This window comes from Syngnathoides biaculeatus, chromosome 17 (genome assembly GCF_019802595.1).
Source record: "Syngnathoides biaculeatus isolate LvHL_M chromosome 17, ASM1980259v1, whole genome shotgun sequence".
NCBI classification, from domain to species: domain Eukaryota; kingdom Metazoa; phylum Chordata; class Actinopteri; order Syngnathiformes; family Syngnathidae; genus Syngnathoides; species Syngnathoides biaculeatus.
The window spans coordinates 20249510-20269178 of NC_084656.1; the positions used below are offsets into that span (position 1 = coordinate 20249510).

The 19669-nt window shown below is 42.4% G+C and overlaps 3 protein-coding genes across 5 annotated transcripts in view; 2 read left to right on the forward strand and 1 right to left on the reverse strand.

Moving 5' to 3' along the window:
- Positions 1 to 1670, forward strand: part of LOC133515246 (lysine-specific demethylase 2B-like) — a 34788-nt gene extending 33118 nt beyond the window's left edge. For both annotated transcript variants that reach the window (XM_061847592.1, XM_061847593.1), the window contains exon 22: positions 122 to 1670. In XM_061847592.1, coding sequence (XP_061703576.1) covers positions 122 to 321 — 200 coding nt within the window. In that variant the 3' untranslated portion in view covers positions 322 to 1670. The remainder of the gene's footprint in view (positions 1 to 121) is intronic.
- A 3365-nt stretch (positions 1671 to 5035) lies between these two features.
- On the reverse strand, positions 5036 to 18731 carry LOC133515248 (E3 ubiquitin-protein ligase RNF34-like). Its single transcript, XM_061847600.1, has 7 exons — positions 18612 to 18731; positions 14061 to 14279; positions 10636 to 11091; positions 8194 to 8473; positions 8081 to 8104; positions 6915 to 6956; positions 5036 to 5961 (listed from the first exon to the last, which is right to left on the reverse strand). Exons 1-7 carry the CDS (start codon positions 18615 to 18617, stop codon positions 5777 to 5779), a joined length of 1212 nt encoding a protein of 403 aa, XP_061703584.1. The 5' UTR covers positions 18618 to 18731; the 3' UTR covers positions 5036 to 5776.
- LOC133515247 (glutathione hydrolase 1 proenzyme-like) overlaps positions 8353 to 19669 on the forward strand; it is a 61102-nt gene continuing 49785 nt past the window's right edge. For both annotated transcript variants that reach the window (XM_061847595.1, XM_061847596.1), the window contains exon 1: positions 8353 to 8492. The gene's annotated coding sequence lies outside the window, so the exon portion shown is untranslated. The remainder of the gene's footprint in view (positions 8493 to 19669) is intronic.

Below are 19669 nucleotides of genomic sequence, written 5' to 3' on the forward strand. Positions count from 1 at the left end.
TTATCTCCAGAGAGCTACCAAGCAAACCACGCTGATTTTCATTTCAACCACCCAGAATCATCTTGAATCTCAGAATAAAAATGCGACCGTCTTTTGTCATCCGCCCCCCCCACCCCCACAGTGTGCAACAGGGTGACGGACCAGTCGCTGACGTACTTCAAGCGCTGCGGCAGCATCCGCCGCATCGACCTGCGCTTCTGCAAGCAGGTGAGCCGGGAGGGCTGCCGGCGCTTCGTGGCCGAAATGTCGGTCAGCGTTCAGTTCGAGCTGGTCGACGACAAGCTGCTGCAGAGGATCCAAACCCGCGCCGCCTGCGATTAGCCCGCTCGGCCGCACGGGGGCGCCGCGACCCCGAGAGGAAGACGTGTGTTGTCTTCTCTCGGCAACTACTGAGCCAGAATGTACAATTTGAAGAACATTTACCGTACCTTGTCAAAAGTTTAGACGCAGCTTCCCATTCAATAGCACGAGGAAGCGTCTCTAAACTTCTGACTTGGCGCCTCCTGTTTTTATTTATTTCTTTTATATATTTTTTTTTCAGTTTCAAGAGTGACTTATTTTTGTAGCCGAAAGCGTTTCCTACATTCATGTACAGTATTACACTACTGTTGTTGATAATCAATACCCAGTGTTAGTTTTTTTTTTTTTTTTTTTCTATTTATTTAAGCACATTTTGTATGACTGTTATGTGTCTATAGCTGATATTATTTTGCACCTATTCCATAAATGCCGACGCTGTAAGAGTGTACGACGCGTAGAAACGGGCGAATGTTGATAAATCGATATGGTGGGAAAGTTTTTCTTGGCATCAGTTCGACGTGAACTACTGCGGCAAATTAACCTTTCTACCTTATTATAATTTATTGACGTGCACTTGGAGTTATGCAGGTCTGGAGGGGGGGGGGAGACAACTGCCGAATTATGATTTTCTCAGATATTGGCGTTCATGGTTTAACAGATATAAAAAGTCTGCTATCCCTGATTCAAATGTTTTTTTTTATTATAAAGTAGTGATCAATCAATTCACAACATTTCACCATCAGTGTGACCTAACTTGCACAAATTATTCAATATTAAATTATTAATTATTAAATAGTGAAACAGTGGTTGCACAAGTGAGGACATCTTTTCACCTGGTTTGGAAAAGCCTACTAGCGTGCTTCAACCTAATTTGTGGTTCTGCCAGAACCCGGTTAAATGAATCTGATTGGTCAATCGTTCCGAACACAGCCGTATCTTTGTTGTGGGTGTCCTCACTTACGCAACCAGCTTATTTGAGTTACCGTTTCAAAAAGATAAAAAAAAAAAAAATGCAACCGAGTTGCACAGGTTATGGGTCACATTAAGGCAGAGGTGTCAAACTCTGGTTTCCCTCAGAGGGCCGTTATGATCAGTCAAAATTTTCAATCGCCTCTTGATATTTACACATGCAATTTATGAAGTAGTTTTGGAATCAGAAATCAAGGGTTTTCCCAAGTATTGCTCATGTTTGGTAACACAAATATGCTTGCAATATGTCAAAAGTTGTCAATTCTCACAAAAATCCTGGAAGTTGACACGCACGATTTGGGCCACGCGAAACCATATGCTGGGCTGGATCTGGCCCCCGGGCCTTGAGTTTGACACCTGTTCATTAAGGAGAGAAAAAAAAACGGTTTTTTTTTTTTTTTTTTAAAATAATGCGTGATTTGAATTTGTGCAGAATTGCTATCCCCTTTCTAAATAGCGTATTGACGGTGTCACTCCCAAAATTCAAATATTCAGAACATTTGCAGAAAATGGAACAAAAAAAGAATAGTTTGACCCCAAAAAATTATTTTTCCCCCCAGACTTGTGTATATATATATAGTTTATTATGTTTTTGTTCCATGCTAAAAGCTATTGTCGTCATTCCTCTGTTAAACGTGTTATTTGTGGAGATGTTTTGCTATTAGCTCAGCATGTACACTTCGCTGTCGTTAGTTTGAAGGCAGAGACGTAGTAGAAAAGTCCTGAAAGATTATTTTAATTTCAAATGAGGAATATGGAATATTTGATTTATCAGAGTTTTCATCAAACTGTCCGGAGGTTCCCAACAGCTGTTTTTCGAGAATATCCATAACAAAATTATACGTATACTGTATGCCACTTTATTGTCACCTGGTTGTTTGAAGATTCTGCAAAAAGTTGGTTAAAAAAAAAAAATATATATATTTATATATATTTTTTTTTTTTTGGGGGGGGGAGTTCAATCTGAAAAATAAGGGATTTTTTTTGGAATGATTCACTGAGTATTTTTTTACTCCATTGTACAGTGGACCCCCGCTATTCGCTATGATAGGCCAAAATTTGAATAATTGATGTGCTCTTATAATTATCATGGGCATTTCTTTTTTTAAATATCATATATACATAATATTCTGAAAGCAGGGCTCCACTGTATTTAAAGCTGTGCGTAAGGTAAAAAGTGAACAGTTTCATGCACTTTTCATGTCATTTGTTTGAAGTTTTCATCCTCTCATTCCTTTTTTGTACTTTTTTTTTTTTTTAAACTTTCAATGTTCACCAAACGTTTACATTTCATACGGATAAACCACTCCGTGTACGGATTATATCTTGACTGTAAATGTTGTACACATTTAAAGCCTCTAGAAAGACTTTGAGATATTAAAATGATTTAAAAAAAAAAACAAAAACAACAACACTGGTCAAAACAGATTTGACTGAATTTTATTGAATCTAATAAATCTTTTTTTTGTTTGTTTTGTTTACCAAAATAAAAAGGTCCAACATTCCAAAATATAAAGATTGAGGGTTATGAGTGCCCGCCAGAAGATTGTAGCTGCCCGTGAGTGACATCTTCCAATGACAAACAGCCACGTTAAATTAATAATTATGGGGAAAAAATAGCCTATGTGAATGGGGAATATGTGACAACAGCAACAACAACAAAAAAATCAACACCTTACATATATTTAAAGGTCTTGACTAAACTCATAATACATTCTGTTCATAAACCTCGACGATTCCCTGCTAGTCCATGTAAAAATATACGTTTAACAACAATAGAGGCTATCTATATGCAACACATTTACATTTACAGCAAATTATTCCACACATTTTTATTTTTCAATTTCTTTTTTTTTTTTTTTTTTTGTTAGACGCGTGAGCAGAAAACAAGTGTCTGGTTTACTTTGCATAACAGACCCAAGTGAAACTGACGATTACCTCTCTCGGGTGACGAGAAAAATAAAATAAAATAAAATAAAACAATATTATCGAGGAGGAGGCAGCAGCTGTTAGCGATCACCTTGATGGGATAAATCTGTTATTGCTCGGCAGGTTTTGCTTTCCATCTTTCTCGAACCTTAGCAGAAGTTTATGATAAGGGTTACAACTTATAATATACGGAACCGTATTGCTACCATACCCCCCCAAAAAGGTCACGTTTCACATTATAACGTGAATCATTTCAGATTATAACGTGGTTAATTACACGTTATAATGTGAATCGTTTTCACCTACGTTGACTGTAAATGTTGTACACGTTTAAAGTTTCACGTTAATATGTGAAACGAAGCTACGTTATAACGTGAAACGGTTCACATCATAATGTGAAACAATTCACATTATAACGTGTAATTAATCACATTATAATGTGAATCATTTCACGTTAATATTTGAAACAAATCAACGTTATAACGTGAAACAGTTAACATTACGTGAAACGATTCACATTATAATGTGAAATGTGACCTTTTTTTTCGTGTGGCAGTAATACGCTTCCGTAATAATACGCTAAACTACAGTAAGAAGTAGAAATTATTTGGATGTCAATTGTGGGTAACCCCCCCCCCTTCCCCCTGCTACAATTTGATGAAAAGTGAATATTGTGGTGAATTATGCGCACTATAACGTGAACCGTTTCACATTATAATGTGGTTAATGACACGTTATATTGTGAATCGTTTTCATCTACGTTGACTGTAAATGTACACATTTAAAGTTTCACGTTAATATGTGAAACAAAGCTACGTTGTTATGCGAAACGAATCTACGTTATAACATGAAACGGTTCACATTATAATGTGAAAGCTTCACATATAGTGTGTAATTAACAACATTATAATCTGAAACGATTAACGTTATAATGTCAAACTTGATCTTTTTTGGGGGGGGGCAGTAATACGCTTCCGTAATAATACACGAAACTACAGTAAGAAGTAAAAATCATTTGGATGTCAATTGTGGGTAAATCCCGCCCCCTGCTACAATTTGATGAAAAGTTAATATTGCGGTGATAAATGCGCAAGGTATATTTTTTGAAAAAAAGTAGAACTTTATATCCATCAAAAAATTGATGAGTTACGCTAAGTTTTTGCTGTAACGATTCATTAGTTATATCGATTTATCGCTATCGATTTATATTCCTATGATCCAATTGGTGCGCTCTGTCCTTGGCTAGTTAACCTTTGGACAAAAATACAGTACTGTATACTTATTTAAATCGTTTGAAGGGTTATCAATCAATTGTATGTACATGTATTATGATATAAAGTATTGGATCAATCACGGTTGACTTTTTGGTATGGACGCGTGTGCGATTTTGTAGCACTTTAATGAGAAAGACGTTCATAGATTTTTTCCTCGCTTGTTTCCGTTTTTTTCCATGGGATCATGGGAGTATGAATTTGTAGTTTTCTTCTGGTGCTTTTGAAGTGGGCACTTCCGAGAACTGAACTACATCTCCCAAGATTCCTTGCAGAACGCGCAGCTGATCATGGGAGAGGCGGATGCGCGGTCCCGGAAATATGGCGGCTTAGCGCACAGGTGCAACAGGTAACTAATGGGACCTCCGACAAAGATGAAATCTGAAATATAGACTCGTTTTGGTTTTGCAGCTGTAATAATAATAATAATAATAATATTTTTAGAAGGGAAAGAAACAATTGAGGATGGAACATGACGGACATCTTAAATATAAACTACTGACCGCATCTACGAGCTAAAAGGTTGGTGAACACGAAATTCCATCACGAACATACTTCGGCAAAGCTTTGAATATTCTTAATATTGTAAATTGTTCGTTTGTTTCAGCCGTAATTAATGTTATCCGATAACTTTAGGAGACGTAAAAGTCATTATCCTAGCCGCTTATCCTCGCAAGGGTTGCGGGAAAGCTGGAGCCAATCCCAGTTAGGTTCGGGGGGAAAGGCGGACTACACCCTGAACTGGGAGAAGTCAAAGTACTTAAGGAAATTTCACAATGTCCGATAGCCAGCTATTTATTTAGCAGTTACAGTGTTTGAATTTTTGGCTTAGAAAAAAAAAAAGTTACTGAATCAACATCTAAAGGAAATTATGATATAATCTAACCGCTGCCAGCACCGCTACGTCTAACTAAACAAAAAACCCTTATTTTAAACTTCTTCCTGCGGTTCTCGTTGAATACGAACAGTCATTTCCCAAGCTTGCTGGTTACGCAAAGCAAATTTAAAGGTATGAGAGTAGAGGCATGTTATTTGGCATCTTCTGCTAACATAAGATGTGCTGTTATACTAGAACCAGAAGACATTTTCTACAGTCATAAAAAAAAAAAACAACACAAGTCTCTTTTTTTTTTTTTTTTTTGAACGATATTGCACATGTGATCGACCGACAGCGGTCGACAGTCTTGTAAACCGCGGCGACTCGAACCACCGTCGCGTCCCACAGAAAACCGCCGGTCCGAGCCGCTCTCGCCATTTTCAAGGGTCTCTGGCGGCAATTTTTTTTTTTTTCCTAATTTCTAATATTTTTAGGACTTGAAGACGTGCACGGCCCGCACCACATACTGCCTGCAGATGGGGCACTCGTTCATCCTTTTGCCGCATTTGGTGCAGGTCACCATGTGGCCGCACTCCAACAGAACGCAGTCGATGATGGCGTCCATGCAGATGCGGCACAGGTTCTCGTCCGAGGCCAGCTGGGTTTTCGCGCCGTCTGCGGGGGACGTTAAGAACGATCTCCGTAAATTAATTCACAACCCCGCGAGCGGACTCGAGTCGTCTGACTTAAGTCGCCGATTATGAGACTTGCGATTCCCTTGGCTGAAAAATATGAAAACACAAGACTTGGTAATTTAGCGACTCGACGTACTACAATTCTTTTATAGTTTTAGAATCTGATTTTCTAACAATTATCCCTCTGGTTAATTATGCAATTGGATAAAAACATTTTTACTCTTCAGGGAAATGTTTGTGTGCTATTGCATCTCGACAATAAGGTTAAAATACAAAAAAATGCCGTTAAAAGTTAAAGCAACACAAAATAACTTCATTCTTAACATAACTCCTCGACCCCAACCCTCAGTAGTACACTAAAATAAACATTGAACCCATAATTTATTTATGATTACGATTATGTAGTAGGCTTAATGATTATGTTGCGCAGTTGAAAAGTACTCAATTATTTTTTTCCACTTCCATTAAAAAAAAAAAAAAAAAAAAAAACGCAATAACCGTCCGGCTATAATTTTCTGGAGATAATTGACAAAATATGGAAGGTCAGTTTTTATAAGTTGCAATTCTATCAATAATTGGCATAATCGTTTGTTGGGGTGTTTTGCTTTCGGCTTCTTTTTTTTTGTGGTTTGCACAAGAATTTTCAATTCAGTGGATGGCTAATTTTCATTTTTTTATTAACATCCTTGCACGGAAAAATTATATTTTTTTATAATTGTGAAGTAAACCTTCTGCTTTCTAATTTAAATCAATTTATTCTGGTCTTTAATACAATGTCAAGTTATGTTGAATATCGCGTCGAGGCGCGGGAGGAACCATGATATCAAAATTATCACAGAGCACTAATGTGCACACAAAATGGCCGCTTGTATTGCTTGATTCTCAAAATAATTTTAGTATTCTGAGTAGGGGAAAAAAAAAAAAAAAGCTTACCTCCAATGGCACTGTTGCACAGAGGTGGAGGATATGCAACCACTTTGTAGACAAACAAAAAAAAATAGGAGAGGGTTCAAAACACAGGAATGTCCCAAAAAATATAATTTGCATTGTATTTAAGGTATAAATATACACTAATACAGTATACACCTGCAAAAGAAAGCATCACTAATCAAAATCTATGTACTGAAATTAAATTGTTTAAATAAAGAAACGTGCCGGTAACAGAAATTTTGTTCTAAACCCCTTGGGTGCCAGTATTTTTAATTTGTCTGAAGAAAAAAAATCTCACTATTCTGGCATTCAGTAAATAGGAAAAAAATGGTACTCCTAATTAATTTAAAACTGGATAAGTTTGTCTGATTTCATGTGACAGTCAAAAAAAACAATTTTTTTTTTTTTTTTTTTACACAATCATGGCTGAAAATATATTGCATGCAACAGTGTTTTATGTTGTTATGAAGTATTGGTCTTGTTAAAAGAGAGCATCCATCCATTGCTGCTTATCCTCACAAGGGTCGCAGGAGTGCTGGAGCCTATCCCAGCTGTCAACGGGCAGGAGGCGGGGTACACCCTGAACTGGTCGCCAGCAAACCGCAGGGCACATCGAGACAAACAGCCGCACTCGCAATCTCACCTATGTGCAGTTTAGAGTCTCCAATTAATGAAGCGTGTTTTTGGGATGGGGGGACCGGAGAACCTGGAGAAAACCCACGCAGGCATGGGGAGATCATGCAAACTTCACACAGGCTGGCCGGGATTGAACCCGAGTCCTCAGAACTGTGAGGTGAACGCTTTACAGCTGCCGGTCTGCCCAAAATAAACGTATATTTAAAAAAAATAAATAAATAAATAATAATAATAATTACAGTACTATTTTGAATCAAAAGTTTAAAAAAAGTAATTTGTCACATCGCTAATTTGAATTTTGGTTTGAAAAATCATGCCTTGCTAGATACTGGGTTCTTAATTGTTTTGCAATTAAATAATTGAAAATAGATTTGTAAATCAATTAAGCGTGGCTCACCAAATGTTAAAATAGCTTAAAAAAATGTCATTTCCAGATATGTTTTTCGTTGGTCAGTGACAATTTAATACTGTACCCAAAATTGCTCCCTATTTTTAACTTTTTATCGGTATTACGAAGAAGAAGAATTGTTTACCTGCAGTAATGCTCACATTTTCCACTATAAGAAAAGAAACAGAGTGACAAGAAGTCCCGTTAAAATGCCGCCGCGTCAAATAAATATTTCTGCTAAAATCGCCCGGCACTCACTTGACTTCCTGTTGTGCTCGTTTTCCCTGTAGAGGCGATGCACGCGCTCCAGCAGCTCCCACTTCTCGCAGCAGCCCGAGTAGTTGACGAAGTTCCTGGCGAGGATTTCCTTCAGCTGGCGCACCGACAGCCTCTCGATAGCGTCCTCGTTGTCCAGGTCTGACAGGGAGGCGCGGATCCTCCTCTGCGTCGCCGGGCTGGCCTCCGCCGCGGCGCTCGCCGTCTGCGCCAGGTCGAGCAGCGAGGCGGTGGACGTGTCCTCCGGCTCCTGGGGGGAAAACTAACATTTGAAAGCGCAAGTAAGGAACGTTTGTTGGCTTCGCCCGAGTCTTTTTGTCTACAATCTTGCACTTATCTAACGATCACAAGTAAAACAACTGGAGTAAAACCAGTAAAAATGATCAAATGAAATAATAAATGCTGTAAAAGTAACGGTAAAATACAAGTCGCTGTAAAAACTAAATTAGCAAAAAGGACCTGGGCGACCCGCTGAAGTGGACCGAGGTGTGAGACATCCCCCGAGGACCAATCAGAGCAAAAGGCAAATTTACATTTCAAATTTTAAAAGGTCAGGCCTAAAAGAAGAACTAGAATAGGGGGGGGGGGGCATCCTGGGCATTTTCAAGCCAAAAGTGAATAAATGTTTGTGTAGTGGAGGTGAAGATGGTGCGTTTGCGAACGTCGCCGTGTCTCAGTGCATTCCTTCCTCGACGTACGAATACTGCATCGGGTGGCCCGACATCACCGTGTGGAACTGCATGCACGCGTGTTTTGCTTTTTCTTTGGCTTTTTGCGTGCATGTGTTTCGGGTGCCAGTGCAGGAAAAAGAGTAACAGAAAATTTTTTTCTTTCCTTTCTCCCTTCTTCCTCTCTTTTGAGTGGACCCTAAAAACGGAAGTGAGCACTTTTCTTCCATTTGGTTGTCTTGCTTCCTCCCTCCTTTGTTCCTCCCTTCCTACACCCCCCCACACTTCCTTTCCCCTGTGTCCTCCTTCCCTTTGTTCTTTCTTTCTTTTTCTCTTTTTCGTGATTTAATACAATCCTTCTTCGTGTTGTCCTTGTTTACTTTCTGCCTGCCTTCCTTCCCCCTTTCCATATTTCCATCCTTCCATTTTTAATCCTCCTTTGCCCCGTTTCCCCTCATCCATTTCCTTTCTTTGTTCCAATCTTTTTTTCCTCGTATTGTTCCTATTCTTCCCTTCCTTTCCTCCCGCCTTCCTCCTTATTTTCATACATCCTTTCTCCCCCTAGTTTAATTCCTTCTTACCTTAATGCCGTCCTCCTTTCCTACATCACTTTCTTTCCTTCCTCACTTTTTCCTTCCTTTCTTCTCATCTTCCTACCGCCTTTTTTCCCTTCAATTAATCCGTTTCCTTCCTCTCCCACATCCTTCCTCCCTTCCTTCTTTTCACCCTGTCCTCCCTCCATCCTTTCCTTCTGCAGTAACATTCCAATCTTCTTTCCTCTTGTCCTTTTTTCTCTTCCTTCCTTCCATTCTTCATTCCATCCTGTCTCTCCCAACATCCTTCTTTCCTTTCCTGCACTCTTCCTATAAATAGTAAACATATGTTTATTAATTAATGAACTAATAGTCCGAACATTTTTTGTGTATAATACTTAGACACTATGTGCACACATTTACATTATTTTACATCTCTATACTGTATATAGATGGATATCTGTGTATGAAATGTATTTTTTCACAAGGGGCAAAATATTCAAGCAGTAATATTTGGTTGGCCGCTGCTCATATTCATTGAATCCATCTCTTCACACACTGATTTAAAAACTGAGCATAATTATGTTTGTATGCCGCATCGTTATGAATGTCGCTTTTGAAAAAGATTGCGTCCGGTGCGTCGTTATTTTTTGGGGAATTTCCGATTTACTGTACATTATGTTCTCTAAAGAACACATAAAGAAAGTGTGATGGCGAGATGCCCAGCAAAGCGCGCAGGAAGCTGTGTGTGTTTTTAATGTAGCGTTAATGTCGTGTTTAGTGTAGCGTTTGGTGTCAGCTGCGTTGCTGCGGGGAGCCGTCAACCTGCGCGCGCGTTACATAACCGACTCTCGGCCCATGTAACCGACCTAAAAAAAGGCAAAGGGCTTAAGCCGCCTCGGTTCGGCGGGCCGCGACGCCTCACGTACGCGCGCATGCGCACGGCGGCAGTGAGCGAGTCGGCGAGTTGCATGAATGCAGAGTCGGTGCCGTGGAGACTTTTCACAGAGGAGAGGAAAATCAACAACATTGTAGTTGAATTCAGCAAAACGGGCGTCGACTGCAAATTTTGGCGCCCGAGGGGCGTCATTCGAATTTTTAAAGGGATCCAAAAATAATTCCTTTAATTCTATGATGCTTTTTCTATTTAAAAAAAAAAAAAGCCTTAAGTATGACATTTATTTATTACAATTTAAAAATAGAATCCCGCGCACGTGTGGCACCTGGCTTGGGGTCCCTGAGCTGTCACTTGTGCTGAGCACGACTCCCTGAGAGGCGGATCCGAGCGAGCGCTCGGAAGCCGAGCCGGCGGGGGAGGGCGGGGAGGCGGCGCGTGAGCCGAGGCTGTCCGTGTCGTCGTCGTCTTCCTCCGCCTGCTCCTCGGCCGTGTCTCCGTCCCCCTCGTCTTCCTCCTCCAGCAGCGAGACGGGTCGGGGCGCCTCCCTGGTCCCCCGGTGGCACAGCACCAGGTCCACCAGGTCCTCCTTTTCCCTGCAAGTGTCGGTGGGGATGTTGCGCAGGAGCAGGTACTGCCGTAGGTCCTTGACGCGCAGCTGCATGAGGCGCGGCCTCTGGAAGGCGGTGCCCCGCAACAGGTGGCAGGTGGCGCAGCAGCGCAGGTTTTCCTGCAGCACCGAGCACAGCGCGCAGAAACTCTTCTTGCAGTCGCAGCACACGTGCTGTCGAGGAGAGACGCCGCCGTTAGTCGTCGCGTGGGGCGATTGCCAAAGCGCAATAAGCTACGCAAACAGATAGTCGAGCCAAACTTGTGGCATTCGGAAAGACTCGAGACTGTTATTGCTGCCTCGGGTGCAACAATTAAGTCAACAACAATGGTTGTGGATGCGTATGCAACTTTTATTTATCTTATACAGATTTTTCATTCTTTTTTTTTATATTCATACTCCACATAAACCGCCATACCGCGGGATTTTGAGACTGTACTGCAATTGCTTTTGTCGAATATACAGTTCCTAGGCGAAAGCAAAACTAAGTGGAACGGGAATGAAATGTACATAACGTACAGTACTTCTGTGCGTGACTCTTTAAAAGTCGAAAAGGTGCTGAAGATGATATAGATAGATGATAATATGCAGTTAATAGTAGTGTGGGGAAGATTGAGAATCTGGTATAAATGGTGGCAACTTTGGGGGTTTCGGCTCATGATGATCGACGGATTACTAGATTATAAAGTAATACCTTGAGGTACGAGTTGAATTTGTTACAAGATGACTGACGCGAGTCTCAACTAGCAAGTCGTTGAAATTAATTGACATTCCGGCCTCCCCAAAAATACACTACATTTACAAAATGCATTTTTTTTTAGTGGTCTTTTTATATAAGAAAAATGACACTATATATAATATACTCCAGTGAAGCGAACAACAATAATACACGTACTTCACGTGCACATTTTGCACAGTTTTTATCATATTACTTGATGAATGGACGAGAGGCAATAAGTGAGTGTCAAAATATTTGGCGAGGACCTTTGGCAATTTCCGTTGCAGTCATACCGCAGTATAATTCTTTTTATTTGATTTTTTTTTTTTTTTCCGTTATCGGTTTTCGCGTTTTTGGTTCACGCTACGGCGTTCCCAGCGTGACCCCTTCAACACGCAAACGCAATTTCTTCCAACGGGCACCTGAGGGGCGTCATCAGGCATTCTTTTTAATACCGCTCGCGCATCATTTAATAAACCGCCCTTAAATACTGCACGTCTGACTCGTCTCCGCGTTTTAAAGGCTTCCCGCCGCCTCCCGTGACTCCTTCATAAATAAACTAAACTCGATGCAAACTTTGATACGTAAAAGTGGCCCCCGAAAGCGGCACCGAGCTCATCGCGGCTGCTGTTTGTACTCGTAAACAGAAACTGATGAGATTTAACTCAGAGGTGCCAATCATCGCGCAGTCTACCTTGATGGAGTTTTACTTCATTTCTTTCCAAGACGTTTGGAAATGTAGTCGCAGCGCTCCCGCTTCCAAATTTCACATTGGTGTTGAGCCACGTCACGGGAAAGTGTAAAATAAACACGGCGTGCGGCTCGCGGCGGCTCTCCATCCGCTTTTACGCCGAGTGGCTCGACACTTGGAACGCGTGCGAAAGGAGGTCAGCCCCAATTGGTAAACATTTGCTTAGCGCTCCAGCGCAAATGTGTCGCGCTTCCACACCGCCGTCCACACCTCCCTCGCGATCGCTCTCCGCTAATCCCCGCGACGCTTATTAGACGCAGGGCTGAAAATATCCCGCTGAGACACAAATGAGCACATGGCGGGGTGGAGGGGGGGTTAGTCCGGCGTGTGGCGAGAGGGTGCAGGACGCTGGCACGTGCCCGTCTGGCTGGCGCGCACACAAAAGCGCTCCGCCGTTATAACTCTGACTTGAGCATCCCTGCGGAAATGTCAACAGAGTACAAGCTTGGCGACCACTCGGGTATCGTTGGCAAAGACGGCGAAAAACTGAAGGTGTTACCTTTATCAACACGCTTCAGGCGTGATGATAGCAAGCCCATGACACTTGAGGACGGGGGCACGTGGTGGAAAATGGGACTTTTGTGGACAAGTTTTTGGGGGAAGGCGGTCGGTTCGACACAGTTACAATATCGGTACTTGTTATCAGCAAGTACTCCAATGGAAGTACTTGGTCTTAGGACTGTACAGTATTACCGCAATTCCCGGCCTACAAAGCGCACCTGGTTATAAGCTCCACCCAGTACATTTGTAAAGGAAATACCGTTTGGTACATACATAGGCCGCAGCTGTGTAAAGTGCCCACGTTGAAATCACGGGATACAGTACAGCCTCGGTTCTCGAATGTCCCTGTTCTTGAACAAATCGGTTTTCAAAGAAAAATTTTATTTATTATTTTTGTTTTCAAATGAAAATCGGTACTCGAACAAAACCGGGAAATAACCGAACGCACGCAGCCCGACCAGCTGACCCACCCATGACTCGCTTCTTATTGTTTATTCGAACGAACCCCTGAAAAAAAAACCAGAAATAGCATAAATCGGGCGGCGGTTGGTTCGGTTTTCGAACCAGCTTCTAGAACGGATTGTGGTCGAGAACCGAGGCTCTACTGTATTTACAATGAAAGACGGTACACAGAGAGTTTAACGCTAGTTCCGCCGCGCTAATGCTAGCGCTGTGCTAACAGGGCCGGTTTAAAAAAAAAAAAAAAAACATACTGGAAAAAATCACTAAAACACGGCAGTAACACGCTAGCACAGCGCAACAGGGCCGGTAAAAGTCAGTTCCTCGGCAAATATATTCCACCGGTCCGTTAGAAAAAAATGCACAAATTAGCCACATCGCCGCATAAACCGCAGGGGGAAACCATGTGGAAAAAAGTCACGGCTTACAGGCCAGAAATTACGGTAAGTTCTACGTGCTGCAGATGGCAAACGCAATGGTGTCAAGCGGGCGAGGGGGGGAGCTATCCTCCATTCCCCTCTCAACAAATAATATCCAGAATGAAAATTCCATCCTCTCCCGCAAAAAAAAAAAAAAAAATCACCTGTTGACAGTTGGCATCTATATTTTAGTTGTAAATTGTTCAAAAACACAAACTCTTCTTGAACCTAGTATCACGGTCTGCACATTTCACCCCCACAAAGCTTTAAGGACCTCCACGCCGCTGCGGTTTACCTTGCGCCTGAAGACGGAAAACGCCAGTCCGCAGGCTTTGCACAGTTGCCCGGCGCTCCCCGAGCTGGCGGGAGGGTACGTTGAGTACCCCGCGCTCGGGGCGAAGCGGAAAGGCCCGGCCCCGGCGCCGAAGCCGGGTTGCTGCGCTCGGACCGTGCCCGTGCCCATCACCTCGTTCAGCAGCCCGCAGCATGACGCCCACATGGACGAGGCCCCCGCCTGCCGGGCACAAGCACACGTTTATTGCGTCTAGTACACGACTGTCCGACACACTCTAGATAACAATCCAACATAGGTTGCTGGAAATAAAACAAAAAATTAATATGATGATAATAACGGATAACAGATAAATAGTCCCTGAGAGCTCATTTTAATGAAGTTGGCTAAAAACAGCTGCAGGTTTGATGTCTCATTAACTGCACTAGTAGCGGGCGCACAGAGTTGCACTCGGTCGTGTGCAGTGTAAACCTCCCCCCAAGTCTCAATAATCCGAAACCTTATTCTATTCTGAAATAGAAATACAGTGATTCCTTGGTTTTCGACCACAATCCGTTCCAGAAAACGGTTTGAAAAGTGTATTGTTCGATAACCGAATCGATGTTTCCCGTTACAATTAATGTAAAAAGAAATAATGTGTTCCGAGCCTAAAAAATTAGGCTTTTTAAAGCATTTTTAAAAACTCTTTTCCTAATAATAAACTGCATAGTGTAAATACTTGTAGTTTTTGTACTTTATATAATAAAATAATTTAAGAAATATATTTTTTGCTTAAAATTTATGCTTTAGGAGTAAAGTACGCCAGGCTTTTTTTTTTTTTTTTTTTTTTTTTACAAAAAGGAACACACAAAAACATTCGTAACTCAGCCCGCCTGTGTGGAGTTTGCATGTTCTCCCCGTGCCTGCGCGGGTTTTCTCCGGGCACTCCGGTTTCCCTCCCATATCCCAAAATCATGCAACATTAATTGGACACCCTAAATTTCCCCTAGCTGTGATCGTGAGTGCGGCTGTTTGTCTCCATGTGCCCTGCGATTGGCTGGCAACCAGTTTCAGGGTGTACCCCGCCCCCTGCCCGTTGACAGCTGGGATAGGCTCCAGCACTCCCTGGACCCTCATGAGGATAAGCGGCAAAGAAAATAGATGGATGTACAGTATTTGAAGCACAGTGAAGATGAAGTCCTGAAAACTATTTGGTGACAGGAAACGGTGGAACGGCAGCTCGGCAGCATATAAATGAGTGTGTGTGTGGGGGCGGGGGGGTCTCGCTTTCCGCTACCAGGCAGTGTCGATCGTTTGTTGACACGTACCGAGAAGCTCTTCGGGCCGCACAATGCAGGGATTCACCCCTCCCCGGTTTCCGGGCGCCTCCCTCCCAGCTCCCGAGCTTGTCACAAGCGCGCCGCGACGTGACCCCGGCCATCTGCTTCGGGACCGCTTACGTAATCGCGGCAACGAGTCGCTATATGCGGCGAGGGGGAAGCTCAACCCCTGCGGGCCTGACCACATGACGTGACTGGACTTGAGTCGTGAGCGCACTTTTTTGGGTTTTCATGAGGGTTTCTTTGCTCGTTAGCAGGATTTGCACCACCGAGCATTGCATTTAAGGGAAGCTGTGATTAGAAAAGAATAAAATCAGGCGATCCGGCCTTTTGAAAATGGCAGTTTAAAAAGAAATAATTCCGCATTTTGGGATAAAATGAAATTATACCAATGCCGGTGAATGTTATTTCTCATACATCTGTCCATTTTCTTTGGCCGCTTATCCTCGCAGGGGTCGCGGGGAGTGCTGGAGCCTACGCCAGCTGTCAACGGACAGGACGCGGGGTACACCCTGAGCTGGTCGCCAGCCAATCGCAGGGCACATCGAGACAAACAGTCGCACTCGCAATCACACCTAGCGACAATTTAGAGTGTCCAATTCATGTTGCATTTTTTTTTGGGGATGTGCGAGGAAACCAGAGTGCCCGGAGAAAAGCCACGCAGGCACGGGGAGAACATGCAAACTCCACACAGTCGAGTCTGGGATCGATCCCAGGACCTCAGAACTGTGAGGCAAACTTTTCGACTGATCCACCGTGCCAACACTATTTTTTATAGTCCATCCTCACAAGGGTCGCGGGGTTTCTTATATAGTACAAAGTTGAATTAATTTAAGTTAATTATCGAGTTGTGCACGTAAGCTTGGATAGGCTGCTGGAATTTTTTAAATCGCATTTTCGTGGGGTAAATATCACTTACCGAAAGATCGTTTCATTATTTTTATTTTTCATCACGATGTTTCAATATCTTTTATTACTGAACGGTCCATCTCAAGCGGACCATCGTGAAAAGTTTGCATGTACCGTACGCATTTTTGATTTGCTGTTAAATCTGCGACGGCGTTTTTATTGGTGACTATAATTTTGAAAAAGATTCATAGCGTCCGACAAACGTGCTGTCTGGATTTTTGAATATTTAATTCTGTAATTATTTCACATACCACTAGAGGGAGACTGCGTTGCACACTTTGAAACTCACTGAATTATGGTAGCTATTTTTTTTTTCCCCCCCTCCTGGTAGAACTTCTTGAGGAAATACAATATTATACAAGCACGATAAGCTACTACAAGACTTATTTCTCATGTACCGAATGTTTGTTTTTTTCTCGGAGGCACAAAAGTAGAGAATCCAGAACTGGAGCGCATAAATGCGCGCCTAATGGGTTTTAATCTCACAGCGACACGAGAAAACGCAAACGCACGGCGCGCAAATTGCCGACGTGCGTCGAGGCGTCTCCCCGCACGAGTCAAATCTCGAGTGCGACGTCTGGAATGAGCGCAGATAAAACGCGAGGCTGCGACCGAGCGGGCTGAGATTTGTTCCCGCATAATAAAGAGATTTAGGGGAAAAAAAACATTTGCGGCGCGCGGAATAAAATCGACAAGCCGCGAGGGTTGTCGTGCGCCATGGAGGGGCGTTAAAAAAAAACATAAGGAGAAAACTGCCTGACTTTTTTTTGTTATGGCGACAGATTTATTTTTATAAAGACCAAGAAAAAAAAACACTTTTCAATTGGAAGCAGATTAATCGAGTAAATGTCAAGTCCATAATTCGGCTCTCAGACATAATGCGCTTTAGCCAAATGGAGCTCGGACCCTTCTGCGCACTTTATTACAATTTCAAAAGTTATTTGTTTGAATCCTTCAATTGAGGATGTGAAACTCATAATTGATTTATTTAAATATTGTATTATAAAGTGGTTTTTTTTTGTCCAGTTTTGATGATAACTTACAGCTAATGAAAACTCGAAATTCACCATCTCAAGAAATGAAAAATACAAGACAAGAAACATAATTTTCGTGACAGAAATTAGATAGTAATGGACCATGTGGAAAGTATTTTTGTTTGTTTTAATGACTATATTCAATATTAGATTTAGTTTTTCAAATCAACTGCTGAAATGTTTTTTTTTTTTTAGTTTGATAAAGGAAAATAAGGTGTTGATTCTCTTACTGATGCATTGTTCTAAAATAGATTATTTTAGGGCCATTTTTTTATTCTAAGTATCTATTTCTTTCTGTAGTACTCCATGACAGCATATTACCTTTATTTTTTTAATCAAATTAAGAGATTTTGACAGCATATTCATAATTCGACAGTGTTACTTTTCTGACAAAACCAAAAAATAAGCTTTATTTTTTTAGTTTTTTTTCTTACAAAATAATATTTGCATCCATAGCAGGAATAATGTGTAATAGACGTGTAGTTGAACCCGAAACAACCTCGGCCCGTGGAGTTAACCTAACCAAGAACTTTTCATAAAGTTGCTGGATCGATTATTCCACCGATTAATCGATCTTTAAAGCGCTTATCCCTAGAAGTGTCGCCGGAATGCCGGACCCTTTCCCAGCTAACGTCGGCTAATAAACAACCAAAATTATCTGCTAGCTGTAGTTATGTCACTCAGATTTACATCCACAAGACGACGACCAGTTTTAAACAAAAAGTCAATCAAAACCTTGCCGTGATGGCGATAATCTATAAATCTAATATCTATTAATGGAATAATAATGCACATCCAGGAGCCAACATTTGCGACGTTTTCACAGAAGTCGGCATCCTGCGCGCACTCTTATGTTGTGGTCGAGCGGATGACGTCATCGCCTCATCTGCAGCCTGCATCTCCCACTCGCACGGGGAGAACCCCCCCCCCCCCGACACATTGTGGAGGTGAGGGGCGATCCTCGTGTCACCCCCGAGACGGCCCCCCCAACAAATCTCCCCCCCCTCACCTCCTCCCTCCCTCCTCCAGTCCATCTCTTTAGAGCGGATTAAAGCGGTGAATGGAAAGTGGCTGCAGCGGCTTTGCGTCCACCGAACTCTCAAAGTGTGTTTTTTTTTTTTTTTTTTTTTTTTTCCCGGCGGAAGGTTCAACGCCAGCTCCGCGTTTATGCAGCGGCATAAAACACACATCGTGACCCGAGATAACCCGTGACAAGTCCCCAAAATAACCGCCGCCGCACGGGCGCCCGCCTCCTTTTATAGCGCCGAGGAAACTCAAAGCAATCGCCTTACCTTCATTTTGCCTCCCGTTTGAGGATTCTGCAGACTAATGCGGGAACCGCGATCATCGCAAGTGCACACGTACACACAAGCAGAGTCAAACCATTACGTCTTCCTCCTCTCCTGCCGCCTCTCTGTGTCTGTACATTGTGTGTGTGTGTGTGTGTGTGTGTGTGTGGAGTAGGCATAACGTCATGGCCGAAGACAGGCCGGGACGGCCAATCGGAATGTGCGCAAGGGGGCTTGTGTCCTCGGCAGCCAATCGGGCTTTACGCATCAGCGGCGTGCGTAAAGACGCACACGTGCGAGCCCTTGGCGCACGCGTCACCTCTTCTCTTTTTTTTTTTCCCCTCTTTCTTTCTCCAACACAGCGTTTTGATTTCCTCAGCAGTCGAATGAGGTGAAGCGATAGCTTGTTGTCGACGTGTCGTAAAATTTATGCAAATGCACCGTTTCCATCGTCATCTAGAGCAAGTCATGTGTTTACGCTGAGCGGTTTGTGCTTGCCTGCAGTACGGCGATAAGGGGGTTCCTTCCGTTGCATAGTCAGTACCAGCTGGAAGCCCACAGGGGGCAGCAGAGAGGAGCCTACGAACGCAACAAAAAGCCGCTAGTTGTTTAACATGATTTTGTTCCACAAAACAATGCATGTTCATGCACATATTTACTCCCCCAAAAAAGTTTAATTGTACCGGGAATGTTTAAAGTAAAATTGGCCACTATAAGAATTGTAAAAATACAACAGAATAACACAAAAAAAAAGAAAGGTACAGCAAAGCGAGGTTGACAAATACTGAGATGTCTTTAAAGGTCCACTGTCATGAAATGTATGATATTTAGTATGTTATTAATGGAAAAAAAGGCAGCCAAAATGGATCCATCCGTTTTTTTTTTTTCACCACACAACATAATTTTGACATATGGCTTTTTGTCACTCCCGCCATGAAAATCCTCTCGAGGGATTTGTTTTCGAGAAGAAGCAGGAAGTGACATTAGTAGCAGATGCCCACTCAAGCGGTCTTGCGTGTTTCTACTAGTTCCCTCTGCTGCAAGGTAGCTCTTTGTTCCTT